The following is a 14,630-nucleotide window of genomic DNA, read 5'->3' as shown; positions in this document are numbered from 1 at the left end:
TACTACAGGGCCACCCCTTCATGCCCGAGCACGACGATTACCTCCAGACAAGCTCCGCCTGGCAAAGGAAGATTTCCGTCACACGGAGAAGCTGGGGATTGTTCGCAGGTCAGACAGCCCCTGGGCCTCCCCCCTGCACATGGTCCCCAAAGCCACCGGAGGGTGGAGGCCCTGCGGCGACTACCGCAGGCTGAATGACGCCACCACCCCGGACCGCTATCCCATCCCTCACATCCAGGACTTCGCAGCGAACTTACATGGGGCCCGCATCTTTTCCAAAGTGGACCTTGTCCGGGGATACCACCAAATCCCGGTCCATCCGGATGACGTCCCCAAAACTGCGATAATCACCCCATTCGGCCTGTTCGAATTCCTTCGAATGCCGTTTGGCCTTAAGAACGCCGCGCAGACCTTCCAGTGGCTGATGGACGCGGTAGGCCGAGACCTGGACTTTGGTTCATTTACCTAGATGACATACTGATCGCCAGCCGTAACCGCCAAAAACACCTTTCCCACCTCCGCCAGCTGTATTCCCATCTCCGCGATTTCGGCCTCACGATTAACCCGTCCAAGTGCCAATTCGGAACTTGACTCTATCGAATTTCCTTGGCCACAAAATCACCAGCGACGGGGCAACACCCCTACCCGCCAAGGTAGACGCTATCCGCCATTTTGCCCGCCCCGACACGGTCAAAGGCCGACAGGAATTCCTTGGGATGGTCAACTTTTACCATCGGTTCATCCCTGCAGCAGCCCGTATCATGCGCCCTCTGTTCTCGCTGATGGCTGGTAAGGGCAAGGACATCACCTGGACTGACGAGGCTGCAGCTGCCTTCGTTAAGGCCAAAGACGCCCTGGCAGACGCCACGATGCTTGTACACCCTAGGACAGACGTCCCAACCGCCCTCACGGTGGACGCGTCCAACACCACGGTGGGTGGGGTACTGGAACAGCTAATCGAAGGCCGCTGGCAACCCTTGGCGTTTTTCAGCAAGCACCTTAGACCACCCGAACTGAAATACAGCGCTTTTGATCGGGAACTTCTAGCGCTGTATCTGGCGGACCGGCATTTCTGATACTTTCTAGAAGGCAGACCTTTCACCGCTTTCACCGATCATAAGCCTTTGTCCTTTGCCTTCTCCAAAGTCTCCGATCCCTGGTCAGCTTGTCAGCAGAGGCATTTATCCTACATTTCCGAATTCACAACAGACATCCAACATGTCTCCAGAAAGGATAATGTCGTTGCTGATGCACTTTCCAGACCGACCATCCACAACCTATCCTTGGGTGTCGACTACGCGGCCCTAGCTGACGCACAGCAAGCCGATGACGAGCTGCCCAGCTACAGAACCGCAGTCTCAGGCCTGCAGGTCCGAGATTTCTTGGTTGGTCCAGGTCAGCGGACCCTACTTTGCGACGTCGCGACAGGTCAGCCCCGCCCTATAGTCCCTGCAGCCCGGCGGAGACGCGTTTTCGACTCGGTACATGGGTTGGCGCACCCGTCCATCAGATCAACTGTCCGACTGGTCGCCAGCAAGTTTGTCTGGCATGCGCAAACAGGTCAGTGAGTGGGCCAGGACTTGTCCACACTGCCAGACATCGAAAATCCAACGACACACCAAAATCCCACCAGAGCAGTTCGAGCCTACCCGTAGGAGGTTCGACCACATACACATCGACCTCGTGGGCCCTCTGCCGGTTTTAAGAGGAGCCTGGTACCTCCTTACCATCGTGGACCGGTTCACGAGGTGGCCAGAGGCAACCCCCCTGACTGACATCACGACTGATTCCTGCGCCCGGGCGCTGCTCACAACTTGGGTCTCACATTTTGGTGTTTCGGCCCACATCACTTCAGACAGAGGCACCCAATTCACTTCCAGTCTCTGGGCTGCATTTGCGAACCTGCTAGGGACGCAGCTGCACACCACCACGGCCTACCATCCTCAAATGGGTTGGTGGAACGTTTTCACCGCCATCTGAAATCAGCCTTGATGGCCCGCCTCAAGGGTCCTAACTGGGTTGACGAGCTGCCTTGGGTCCTGCTCGGCATACGCACTGCCCCCAAAGAAGACCTCCGCGCTTTGTCAGCTGAGCTTGTGTACGGGGTGCCCCTAGTTGTCCCAGGGGATTTCATACCTGCCCTTCGAGACCAAGGGGAACAACCCCCAGCAGTCCTACAAAGACTGCGCGAGAAGCTTGGCAACTTGGCCCCAATTCCCACCTCACAGCACGGTCAAGCCCCATCCTGCCAGCCCAAAGAACTACAAGACTGTAAGTTTGTTTTCGTTCGCAGGGGCACACCTCGGGCGCCATTGTAACGACCATATGAGGGACCGTTCCGAGTCATAAGGAATAATGGATCCACCTTTATTTTGGACGCTGGAGGCAGGGAACAGGTTTTCATGACGGACCGCCTCAAACCGGCCCATTTAGATCTGCAACAACCGGTCGAGGTTTCAACGCCGCGACGCAGAGGCCGGCCCCCTAAGCGGCGGCTGGCACAGCCCGCGGACCTTGGGGACTGTATCGCCGGTTCTGGGGGTGGGGTTGTGTAGCGACTCACTGTCCAGTCAGGCGAACCGGCTCGGCAGGTGGGTCGCGCGGTGTCAGAGTGACGAGGCCCAAGATGGCGGTGGGCCTCGTCTTTCCCAAGTGACGGGGAGAACCCACGCGTGGGAAAGACTTGATGACGTAGTACTTATGTCATTGCCGGTTGCATTGGGCGGGAACAGTCTCCCTTAAAAGGCCCGCGCAAGGCGGGAAAATAAACCAGTTCTTGTTTGACAATCCTTCGACTAGCATCTTGTTTTATTTCACGGTAGCAACCGCTACAAATTACTCATTTTATCTACTGATTAACTAAGCTACATGACTAGGAATACCCAAGTTTGATTATTGTTTTTTGTGAACTGCCCTAATTATTGATTCTCATGAAATCAGCCAACTGGTAGCTTCCTGTCTCTGTAACATTGTATTATAATGGATGCATTTATCCAACACATAATGTATAATGAAAAGCAGGAACATTTCAAGCAGAGGAAGATATGAAGCTATGGGATTACTCTAGAAGAGCAGCTACAGACACATGCCAAATGGCTTCCTTCCATGCCTGTAAACTTTCATCATGTTTTATCAGGATATAAATCTTAGGTGTGAGAGAAGCCGGTGTGCTACTTGACTACAATGTTTTAAAATTATCACTAACCTTATTTTCTTTGGTAAAATGTGAGAGAGATCCAAATGATGAAACCTTGATGCACCTTAAGAGGAAAATAAGATGTCTGATTAAATGGATTAAAGAAATGTAACATTGTATTTTCACTCCACACACCCACATAGGTATCGTTTTCAGTGGTCTGCTAATCCAGTAGCCAAAATCAATAATCCAGATAAACATGAGTTTAAATTCCACTGTGGCAGTTTAAATTGTTTATCATTATTCATTCGTGAGATGTGGGCATCACTGACATGGCCAACATTTATTGCCTCATTGAATATAAATTAAAATTTTAAAAATCTGATAATAATGAAGAACTGCTAGCAGCACAAAATTGATACAAAGCTATCATTAAAAGCACAATAGGTCCAATATCCTCAGTGGAAATATGCCAAACATTAACAGTCTGGCCTGTAAAAATGCAGTTACTGTTGCTGCCTCACAGCTCCAAGAAGCTTGGTTCAATCCTGATCACAGGTGCTCAGGGGGAATGTTTGCATGTTTTCTCTGTGACTGTGTGGGTTTCCTCCAGGTGCTCTGGTTTCCTTCCACATTCTACAGACATGGTTGACTGGCTACTGTAAAATATGCTTCAGACTAGGCAAAAAGAATCAAAGAGGAGTTGACGGGCATGTGTGAGAGAGAACAAGTTGATGGGCATGTGTGAGAGCCTACATGCATGTCAAACAGCAAAAACAGTATGCAACAGACAGAACTAAGCAATCCCACAACCAGCAGATCAGATAAAAGCAATACAGTCCTGTCACATCTAGTAATGAATGGTATTGGACAACTAAACATCCAGTGAGAGAGCAGGGCTCCAAGAATATCCTCAGTGATAGTGGGGTCAGCACATGAGTGCCAAAGATGGGGCTGAAACATGTGTAACTATGTTCAGCCAGAAGTGTTGAGTGATATATCTTGGCTTCCTCCTAAGATCTCCAACTTTACAGAAACTAGTCTGCAGCAACTCAATTCACTCCACTTGATATCAAGAAATGGCTGAATGCTCTGAATAAAATGAAAGACAATTGAACCAACCATCATAACTATGACATTGAGGTCTTAACACTCCAGAACTAGTTAGGTCTCTGCTCAAGCTGTTCCAGTACAGCACTGACCTCTATCCAACAGTGTGAAAAACTGCCCAAGAAAGACCTGTCCACAAGACCTGTCCACAAAAAGGACAAATCCAATCTGGCTAATTACCATCCAACCATTCTACTCTCAATCACCAACAATGTGATGGGAACTGAGCCAAAGTTGGTCCCAGAGGGAGGTGACAGTGACTGTTCTTGACATCAAGGCAACAAAGTGCTCCTTTGGCTGAGCACGACGTCAAGAAGCTCTGGTTAAATTGCATTTAATGGACATAATTGCACTTGCATCTGTCAAGAAAAAAAACAAATGTGGTTGTTGAAGGTCAATCATCGCAGCCCCATGATAACACTACGAGTTCTTCAGGGCAGTGTCTTAAACCCAGCTATCTTTAGCTGCTTCATCAACAGCCTTACTTCTATCTGTGGGATTGCTCTCTGGTGATTGGATAATGTTTAGTTCCATTCACAACTCATCACAAAATGAACCAGTCAGTGTCTGCATGCAGCAGGATCCAGACACAAGCTGGTAGGTGTCGAGTAAAATTTGTGTTACAAAACTGCCAAACCATGACCATTTCCAACAAGAAAAAGTCTAACCACCAACCCTTGATATTCAATGGCATTAACATTGCCAAGTTGCTCATTGTCAATATCCTCGGGGTCACCATTGACCTGAAATTCAACATAAGAATTGTGGTCACAGTAGGTCAGAGGATGGGTATCCAGTGGCTCACCTCTTGACACCCCACACAATCCACAAAGCAGGATGACTGCAGCTTTAACAACGCTCGAGAAAATAAGCACCATCCGGGTCAAAGCATCTCTCCTCACTGGCACCCCATCCATGGCCCTTTATATTCATTCCCTCCAACAGTGGTTACTGTGGCTGCAACCTACACCTCCCTCAAAATGAACTACATTCCTCGTCTAGGCAAGTCTGACAGCAACTCCCAAACTCACATCTTCTATCACCACAAAGATTAAGGGTTGCAGGCATTTGGAAATACCACTATCTCTAGGTTACCCTTCGAGACATAGATTATCCTGATGTGATAATATATTGCTGCTCCCTCATCATCGCTGGGTCTAAATATATTAACTTCCCTGCCAACAGCACTGTGGGACTGCCTTCACCAGAAGGAATGCAGTGGTTCAAGAAGGTGGATCAAGTGTAATTAGGAATAGACAATAAATGCCAGCCTTGGCAGTGAGTCCCTCATCCTGAAAAGTGAACAAATAACAAAAGAAGTTATACTTTCAAAAGAAAGTACAGATTACAAAACCTGTTATCTACTTTCTGTCATAAGTTTTCTTATTTGGTTATTAAAAGTAAATTTAATTATTGATATCAAGTAAATATAACGAGCAGTCACAGCAAAGTAGAAACGTCCAGCCATTTTCACATCAAATAACGTATCTGTGACTTGGGTACTACAAATATTGTAACCAGAAATCAAACAGCTTTTCTTGGAATAAAATGGAAGCAAGTAATAATTTCTTGCTGCTCTTATGAGAAAAAAATAATTTATTTCTACACTTGATTACTTTATTCCTCAGATACTGTGTTTGGGCAACTTCAGTTTTCCCACCAGAAATAAATGTTCCCAGGAACTGATCATTCATCACATCTGATTCTGTTTACTCACTACTGGCAAGCTGTTTCATTAAAAACATCACTGTTGTGCTTGATCTTGTTCTCAACCAAAGTTCAGTCATGTGTTTTTTTCCCCAGCAGTGTTATGTTTTAATAGTGATCACCAGGAGAAACACTCCCCAAGGGTGAGATGGGAGAAAAGGTAAGGGTGAGACTAAAATGAGCTAACACAGCACAGCAAGTGAAACTAGGAACTGCCAGCTTAATTTTTCCTATTTCAAATACTGCGAGGAGCAATATAATATTCCTTAAGTGCACCGTTTTGCAATTATTTCACCTTTTTCCAACCAAGCTGTTGATGATGTCAATGTCATGGCACGATTTAGCCATTAGTGAGAAGGTGCTCTCCTGCTCATTTCTCCAATTCCCTCGGACAAATGAGTGAGCAAAGTGATAAAAACCAACCTGGAACAAAGAAAATAAAAACATTCACTCTCATTTTAGTAAAACACTGCCATAGTACGAAATGAATGTTAAGTTCTTAGCTTTCTAATGGATCTATGCTAACTACATGCAATATCATATGATTGATAGGAACCCAAATCAGATCTGATGATCACACTTAAGAACAAGACAGAAGATAGCCATTGTCAATAGAAAGGTAAAATAATGCACAATTTAAAAGTTGCGACTAAAAACTAAACAAGTCCTGGATTTTGAAAAGCACTTTAAAAGCAACTGGAGTCAGGCATCCTCAAAGGGATTAATTGATTAGATTTCCCAAACAGCTGCCATGGGACAAATGACCTCCTGCAGGAAAGTACAATTCTATTCCACAAATTTTACTAAAGGTGGTCCATGAACAAAGCTCCAGGAATGTTTTAAAGTATTAATTTATGGAAATCAGACGAGAAAAGGTGCATGGAGTCATGGATATGATCTCCATTCACAATTAACATTTATGTCTTTCCTGTTGGGTATACAAGTGAGAATCTGTGCATTGGGAATTCCACTAGTATATTAGTGTATTGTGAATTGCTCTCTGTGCTAACCAACAAATGCACTGCCCATAAAAGGAAAAGGACAGAAAACTAACAAAGGTTAAAGACAGGGATAAAGACGTAAGTAGGAAAATATGAGTAACTGAATGCAGGAAGAAAAGGAAAGGAAGTGTGGTGTGGAAGAGGGAAATAAGTGAAAGGGAAATAAAGGAAAACCATTCACAAGCATTCTTCTCGTGACCGAGAAGGCAAAGGCACTGAACAAGATTGACCATTAAATTCCAAATTTGAATTACAACCTATATCAAATTGGCAGACTTCAGCCAGTGTGTTAATGGTGTTGCTATAATTTTATGTGAAGTTCACATGAGCAAAGTAGCCCACTACCCTGTGGCTTGTCAAATACAGTAAACTCTCATTTATCTGGTATTTATGTATCTGAAATTTTCATGCAACTGGCTAAATATTTCTAAGAATATTAAGCAATTTCATACATTTTTTCAAAAATGTGAATTTGAATTTGCCGTGCAGGGTTCCAATGGAACTGTCTCCCATCAGCCTACACCACAGCAGCCCGCCCTTAGTCACTCACACGTGTTTACAAGTGGTGGTTGGTTCTAAATGCGCTTCATAAATCGTATTGTATTTCTTCCATCTATCAACTAAGTTGGATAAGGATAAATGTGAATAGACATTTTTAGTTCATTTATGTTTATATACAAGGGCAGTGTGGTTGTAGGCTGATTAGCAGCAACATCCTTTGTGAAGATTTGGCACTTCATGTGATGATAAGTTGTCATTCATTTGATTTATTTTTCTATATTTTACCTTAATACTGGTTAGCCTTAGAATATAGAATTGCAGTGTAAAGCATTGTTATTTAAAAAGTAGTTTGACAATTTATTTAGAGGGTTATGCATAGAATATGAGTGTGTGATGCAATTTTTTTTGTGATCAATTTTCATGCAACTGGCTCCTCCTTTCCCCATGGGAGCTGGATGTCTGCGAGTATTAAATTGCCTATCAACAATTAACATTGAAGTTTCCAGATGCAAAGTGGTGATTTAGGTAGAGTACCAGATCTGCCAATAGCTGTGGAACCCAGTATCTCCAGGAGAAAGAGAAAAATTGTGGGGATAAATCCTCATGGCTTTTTAGAAAAGCTGAACTTTTTAAAAAAAAAGTGAACGGTTTTATTGTGCCTTCGCCAGAGCCAAAACCTTGCGCTGCACTCAAATACAAAATGCCACCCTGCATTGGAAAACATACCAACTCATGAGAGCACAAGAACAGAGGGAATAAGAATGCTCGGGGCCCATGTTTCACCTTTAGACTGCTCTGCCATTCATTAAAGTCACGGCTGGTTTGATCTTGGCTCAACTTCACTTTCTTGCTTCCTCCCTCTTACCCCTGAGATCTCTGCAGTCCAAAAACTGGTCTATCACAGCCTCCACAGTTCTCTGGGATACAGCATTCCAAAGATTCACAAAGATTAAAATATCCTTCTTCATCTGTCTTAAGTGAGCAACCCCTTGTTCTGAAATTATGCTCCCTAGTTCCAGATTCCCCCATAAGAAATATCCTCTCTGCATCCACCCTGTCGAACTCACTTTTGAAACATTTTGTCTTAGTAAAGCAAACTCCTATAATTTTAATCTGCTCAACCTTTCCTTGCACGTTTTCTGTGCTTCTCACCTTTTCACCCTAACAATCAACCTAGTAAATCTCCTCTAAACCGATTCCAATCCATGCTTTAACAAAAACACCAAAACTGAGCAGAAAACTTCAGTAGTGGTCTCAGAAAAATCCTGTACAGCAAGCCTTTATTACTTTTACACTCCATCTCTTTTGCAATAAAGGCTAATTATCCATTTGTCTTCCTAATTACATGCTACACTAGCACATTAACTTTCTGGTTTTCATGCACGAGGATACCCAAGTCCCTCTGTGCAGAGCATTCTGTAGTTTCTCTCCATTTAAACAATATTATGTTTTTCTATTCTTCATACTAGTGGATAACTTCACATTTCCCCACATTATGCTCCATCTGCTAAATTTTTGCCCACTCACTTATCTATATCTCTGTGGCTCTTTGTGTACTCCTCACAATTTGCATTCCCACTTACCTTTTTCTCATCAGCAAATCTAGCTCCTCAGGAATTAATTTTGTGAAAGAAGGATCAATGACTAACATTTTGTTTTATAACTAAAGACTTTCACAGGGACATTTAAAAAGGGTCAAGAGATGCTGGTCGTTCCAATCTGTCCTATTCCAGCATTGTAAATTAATTCAGCAACCTCCTAACCCAATCTTCAGACCAGTGATCTCCTGGGAGAGCCAACAAACACTGTTACTTCTTGACTGCAGTGACAGTTCTAATAAAAATAAACCATGCAGCTGCATATGTGACCCTACACTTGGGCTCAAATGGATGGGTCAGTATCCCATGCATGGGACTGTTATATAAATGACATTGACAGTGAACTGCAGAGTGCTGCATCTCAAAGTTGCCATTCTATGAAAAAGAAACTGAGGCCTGATCTTCAGTAGAGCAGTAAGGATAAAGATTCCATGGCACTATTTGAAGATCAACAGGGAGTTCTCCCAATGTCCAACAAATCTTTTCTCCATCAACAAATTTCACAAAAAATATCAATATACTATTTATAATCAGTATACATCTTCAAGCAGTTGAATAAAACTCTGGTGATCCAGCACATTTGGAACTTTGATGGTGCCATACTGGCAGATTTCCAAACTGTTGGATGCTATCGTTTATTACCCCAACACACTTTTGATGCATTTTTTTCTAAGATGTTACTTCGTATTATAATAAATTTTCCAGTAAACTCGCTAAAGAGAGCACGAGAACCAGAACAGAGAATTGGTGAGTAACAAGGAACTAGAGCCCAGGTGAGTGAAAAGGAAGTGCAGGAACTGGGGCTCTGGTGAATGGAAAGGGAGCACAGCAAACATCATCTTATGAGCCAGGTGCCAAACAGTCAGGATTTCCAAATGGTCAGCCAGTGTATTATTGGCGTCTTACTGCATATAAAATGTCCAAAAAGACACTTCCTAAATAAAGGCTTGACATTCTCTATACCTATATTGCATTAATCCATTTTGGTTGGCATGGTGGGAGAGGAAAGGAAGAATTTTGAATTAAAAATATTCTCTGAAGTGTTTTGATGTTTAAAGATATCAAGAGCTATAAGCTGATATAAACTGATTTTTGGATGAATTTCAACATGATGTGATTATCTTCTCGAACAAATAGGAAGATATTGAAAATCAGAAGAGATATTTATACTGTACCTAAAACTAACTGGGTACAACATTAGTTGTACAACTGATAAATTAATTTAAAAAATACCACTTTGTTATTTTAAAATATAAATAATCCTAAATAGGATATATAACTGCACATACACAATAATGGGTACAAAGATCCACAATAAAATAAAAAGTAATTGGTTTATTATTGTTATTTGTATCGAGATACAGTGAATGACCAAAAAGAAAAATCTTGATGCACATCTTTATAAAAGTGATTGTTTTGGAGTTTGTTTCAGTGATATAATGAGTTGAAATACCTCCACTTGTTGCTGGTGACACAAGTTAAACTACATAATTGAACCCAAGAAATAAAAACAGGGTTAGGTCATTGAGCAAGTTCATGGCCCAATCTTCCAGCTCAGTGCCACTTTCTTGCACTAACTCTGTATTCTTTGATTTTCCTTAATATCTAGGAGAAGCAATTTCTTATCATTTCAGTCCTAAATGGTAGGCTGTGATCCAAATTTGCAACACCCCAGCCAATGGAAACATCATCCATATATATATTTATTCTGTTAATTTTGTATGCTTCAAGGAGATTACTTCTCGTTTTCCTAAATGCCAGAGAATATAGGCCCCAGCTCAGGGATCAATCTAGTGAATCTCTGTTACACTCCCATTATCACAAGTATATCCTTCCTTATGGAGCAAGGCCAGACCTGTACACAATATTCCAGATGGAGTCTCATCAGGATACAATAACTTCAATAGTACTCTGAACATACCATATCATATTCTTAGCTCAGATTTCTAATTATTGAGTGTACATATCTGAGTCGGGTTTTGCAAGATGTTCAAAATCAAGAAGACCACACATTAAACAAGTTTTTTTTAAATTTGTATTTATTTGTTCATACACAAACCTGTGAAACAATTTGCTAAAACACTTTGCATAAATCTGTATGTGAAAGAATCATTCAGTGATTTGATTTCAGGAAGATCAATAATATTCTGTACTTTGAAATTAAAATGGAAATTCAAATCTCCTCATGAAAGTATTATTTTGGTGTTGACATCCAGATGAGGATTTTCACTTTCAAGGGAAACAGAACAATTTTAACTTCATAAACATTTAGGTGTTTTTCTCCCACCCCCCCCCCCCCCCACCACTGTAAATGTTGAAATGCAGTGGAACTAATTCAGATGCCACTCAAACATACTAGCATCTTATCAGCCCAAGCCTTGAGTGTCAGGACACAGCGGTATAACACAGCCAAACCTGGATCTATCACAAAACACACACCCACGAATGGAATGCTGGAAATCAATTAGGAGCAGGAAATCTATGTAGGTGCATCCCAATGGCAACCCAGATCAGATGAGCTTTATTTAATTGTACTTTTCAAATTTTTAAAAATAATTTGGTGGAACGAAATAGAAATCTGATTATTACCCAGTAAAAAGAACCTGTTGCAAACTGCAGTAATAAATACAATTTTAGAATAACACATGTACAGTATTCTGGATCAGAAAAAAAGTCAAATCAGTATTGATCCACATTGAAACAAATCATTTAAGAACCATTTGGACAATATCCAAAAAGAATACATAATAACATGCCAGGAATTGTTTTAACTGAACAATTCAGATATATCTTTGGTTAAAAATTGTTCAGATTTGAAATATGCTCTCAGGTGATAAACACAAGTTAGATTCTTTATGCAATTCTTCAGAATAAACTGTCTCTTGTTGTTAGTCACGTCACGATATAGATTCTTTTAGGTCAGATTAATACATTCCAAAAACATCTAAATATCCTTTACATTTTGGGGGGGGGGGGCAAGAACAGAAAATTCAGAATTTACCTGCTATTTTAAGAATAATTTTTGGAACTAATATATGGCAGATGGATTGCAAAGACTAATTAGTTTCCAAATACAAGTTCCAATTTTCAAAAAGACTGCTAACATGCATGTAAAATGGTAATATGATACTATTGCCCCCCAAAGGAGCATGCAAAATTGAAAATATTTTCATCACCACTGTACATATGATTATTCTAACAAAGATATCAGCCTTACCGATGTTTGCAACCAGGTTTTTTCACTTTTCAACACCTCATGGTAAGATGACCAGCAGCCAATGTTCAGGTGCAGCCAACATTCAATTTCATCTCACAACTGCTTCACTTATGCTGTCCAGCTCTTGCCATCATCTCCATATGCAGTTCTGCAGACAGAATAATGTCAAAAAAAACTGATCATATGGTGAAAAGTACTGTGGAAGCAGGTTGGAGCTGGGAGAAAAGAAAAATAATCACTGCAGAAGATAAAAGCAAGAGATTTTTTAAAGTTGTTTTTCAGACCAACACAAAATCTAGTATATTGCAGTAAGTGTTTATTAATAAAATAACACTCTCAGTATTAGCTCTTCCTTAAAATCCGTTAGTTTGGAGCCTCTTAAGCTTTTAGTTTTCTGTCGATAAATTCAGCAAGCTGCTAAATTCGGTAAGACTGGCTGTCCCTTTAATTGAGAAAAAAAACTCACCAGGCGGAAATAAAAGCCTTTCATGAAGAACTAAGTAATACTCACAGGTTCCAGATGTTGGATGTGGACCACTTCTCCTATCACTCCCTGGCTTAGCAGCTCCTGCATAAATAGATCATGACATCATTCAGTAGATTTGCATCTTGCAATCAGCACCCGTTTTTCCACTGATATCACTTGCAACAATATCCTATCAAAACCCAGCATGCAAATTAGTCTCCAAAACTTATGCGAGCCCCTACACCACAGCTCATGAATCCCCTTCACATCAATGTTGACATCGAAGTTAGACCTCGACCTTCTTTCTCTGTTTATTCTCTGTGCTGTGAACATGATGGAAAATTCCACTTTAAAAAGCAAGAGGGCGGTTCTGTGGGCAGAGTTAAGAATTCAGACACCGAACAGACTATCCAGAAATAATCTTGTCACTCAAATGTGCACTGGGCTTTCACAGGAAATAGCCTGGTTTAGCACACAGAGAACTGAAACACAAAAAGCAATCTTCGGGGCTTTCTGTCCGCCATTACATTTTATTTTGCAGATCTACTCAAAATGAAATTACTCGCGATTACTCAAACCTCTTGCGCTTTATTTGTTCTTAAAGGCAATCATAGTCACAAATATTAGGACAAATATAAACAGTCAAATTAACTGAAATTACCCACACTGCCAAAATACATCATCATACTTCATTTACCACACCGACAGATTATAAAAAAATACTTTTGTAACCAAAGGGACTTTCCACAAAAAGTGAAATGAATGTTCTCAAAAAACACATATAACATATGTTAGAGGAAGACCAACCAGTCTGTATTTTGTTGTTTTGATACAAAGCTACACATAAAAATTTTACCAGCTTTTCATTCCTCATACTGGCAGACCTGTACCAGCTATTAAATGCCAGATATATCAGGAGCACAATGAAAAATATTGCCCTGCTTTCATTTGACAAAACTGTTCATTAATCCAAATTACTCTATACTGCAAGGAGTTTTTTTTAAATCCCTTGCCTCCAAAAACTACATGGACTTCTTTTCCTCTGATTTAGACCATCCAGTCATCTACCACTCTTGATTCCCTTCCTCATGTGCATGACATTTGTTCTAAAGTGTCTACCTGTTTTGACCATCATCTTACATCTAGCCCTGATTTCTCTCCTATTCCTATTTCTCCTCTCTGAGTTCACCTTGTCCAGGACAGGCACCCCAGCTCCAGAAATCCCGGGAGCAGCACCACAAAGGGTGAGGTATCCCAGTTCCAGGAATCCAGGAGCAGTGTAAAGAACAGGAATCTGGGAGTAGCAACCTTGTAAACAAAGGTCAACAGGAAACTTCAAATGTTTATCAATCTGGCCCTCCTCCAAGAACACCGCCTGCTTCCCCACAGCGGAAATGAGGTGCCAGAGCAGATCAAGGCTGGTACTTCAGTCCTGGGCAAATACTGTAGCTCGTGTCTATCATGGAAATGTGAAAATAAAGAAAATAATTTTGATGTGACTTCAGATTGTGTATTTTATCATGAGTGTAAGGATTACATCTATAACATGAGCTGTGTAAAAAGCACCATGTGATTTGCCGTGATGTAAAGTTACCTCAATAAAGTCAAGGTTACCTGCTTCATTTTCTGGAGTGCAGCAAACTGAGCCGCAGCACCATTGGTAGTAGTTACGATGGTGGCTTTACGGGCCATCGATCTGGTCGGGAAGCAATGGAAACTATTCCTCTGGTCTGAGTACTCTGCTGCAAGGAAATAACTTCACCATCACTAAAGTCAGGAAGATGGTGGGGGCTGTCTCCTCATAGCAGATGAAGACACTCTGCCTAAGACTAACAATACATACACCCAGACTGTTCGGAATAAAAGGCCATCTATTTTACAGTAGCTCCCACTC

At 41.7% G+C, this 14,630-nt stretch overlaps 1 protein-coding gene across 4 annotated transcripts in view; it reads right to left on the bottom strand.

Annotated features, from left to right (window-relative positions):
- zgc:154075 (uncharacterized protein LOC556929 homolog) overlaps positions 1-14,630 on the bottom strand; it is a 195,900-nt gene that overhangs the window by 78,205 nt on the left and 103,065 nt on the right. For all 4 annotated transcript variants that reach the window (XM_052039139.1, XM_052039138.1, XM_052039137.1 and 1 more), the window contains 3 exons: positions 12,782-12,838; positions 6,249-6,376; positions 3,206-3,260 (listed from right to left, as the gene is read on the bottom strand). In XM_052039139.1, coding sequence (XP_051895099.1) covers positions 3,206-3,260; positions 6,249-6,376; positions 12,782-12,838 — 240 coding nt within the window. The remainder of the gene's footprint in view (positions 1-3,205; positions 3,261-6,248; positions 6,377-12,781; positions 12,839-14,630) is intronic.

This window comes from Pristis pectinata, chromosome 26 (assembly GCF_009764475.1).
Source record: "Pristis pectinata isolate sPriPec2 chromosome 26, sPriPec2.1.pri, whole genome shotgun sequence".
NCBI lineage: Eukaryota > Metazoa > Chordata > Chondrichthyes > Rhinopristiformes > Pristidae > Pristis > Pristis pectinata.
The sequence above is the reverse complement of the archived record's forward strand: the minus strand, read 5'-3'. Positions and strand labels throughout refer to the sequence as shown.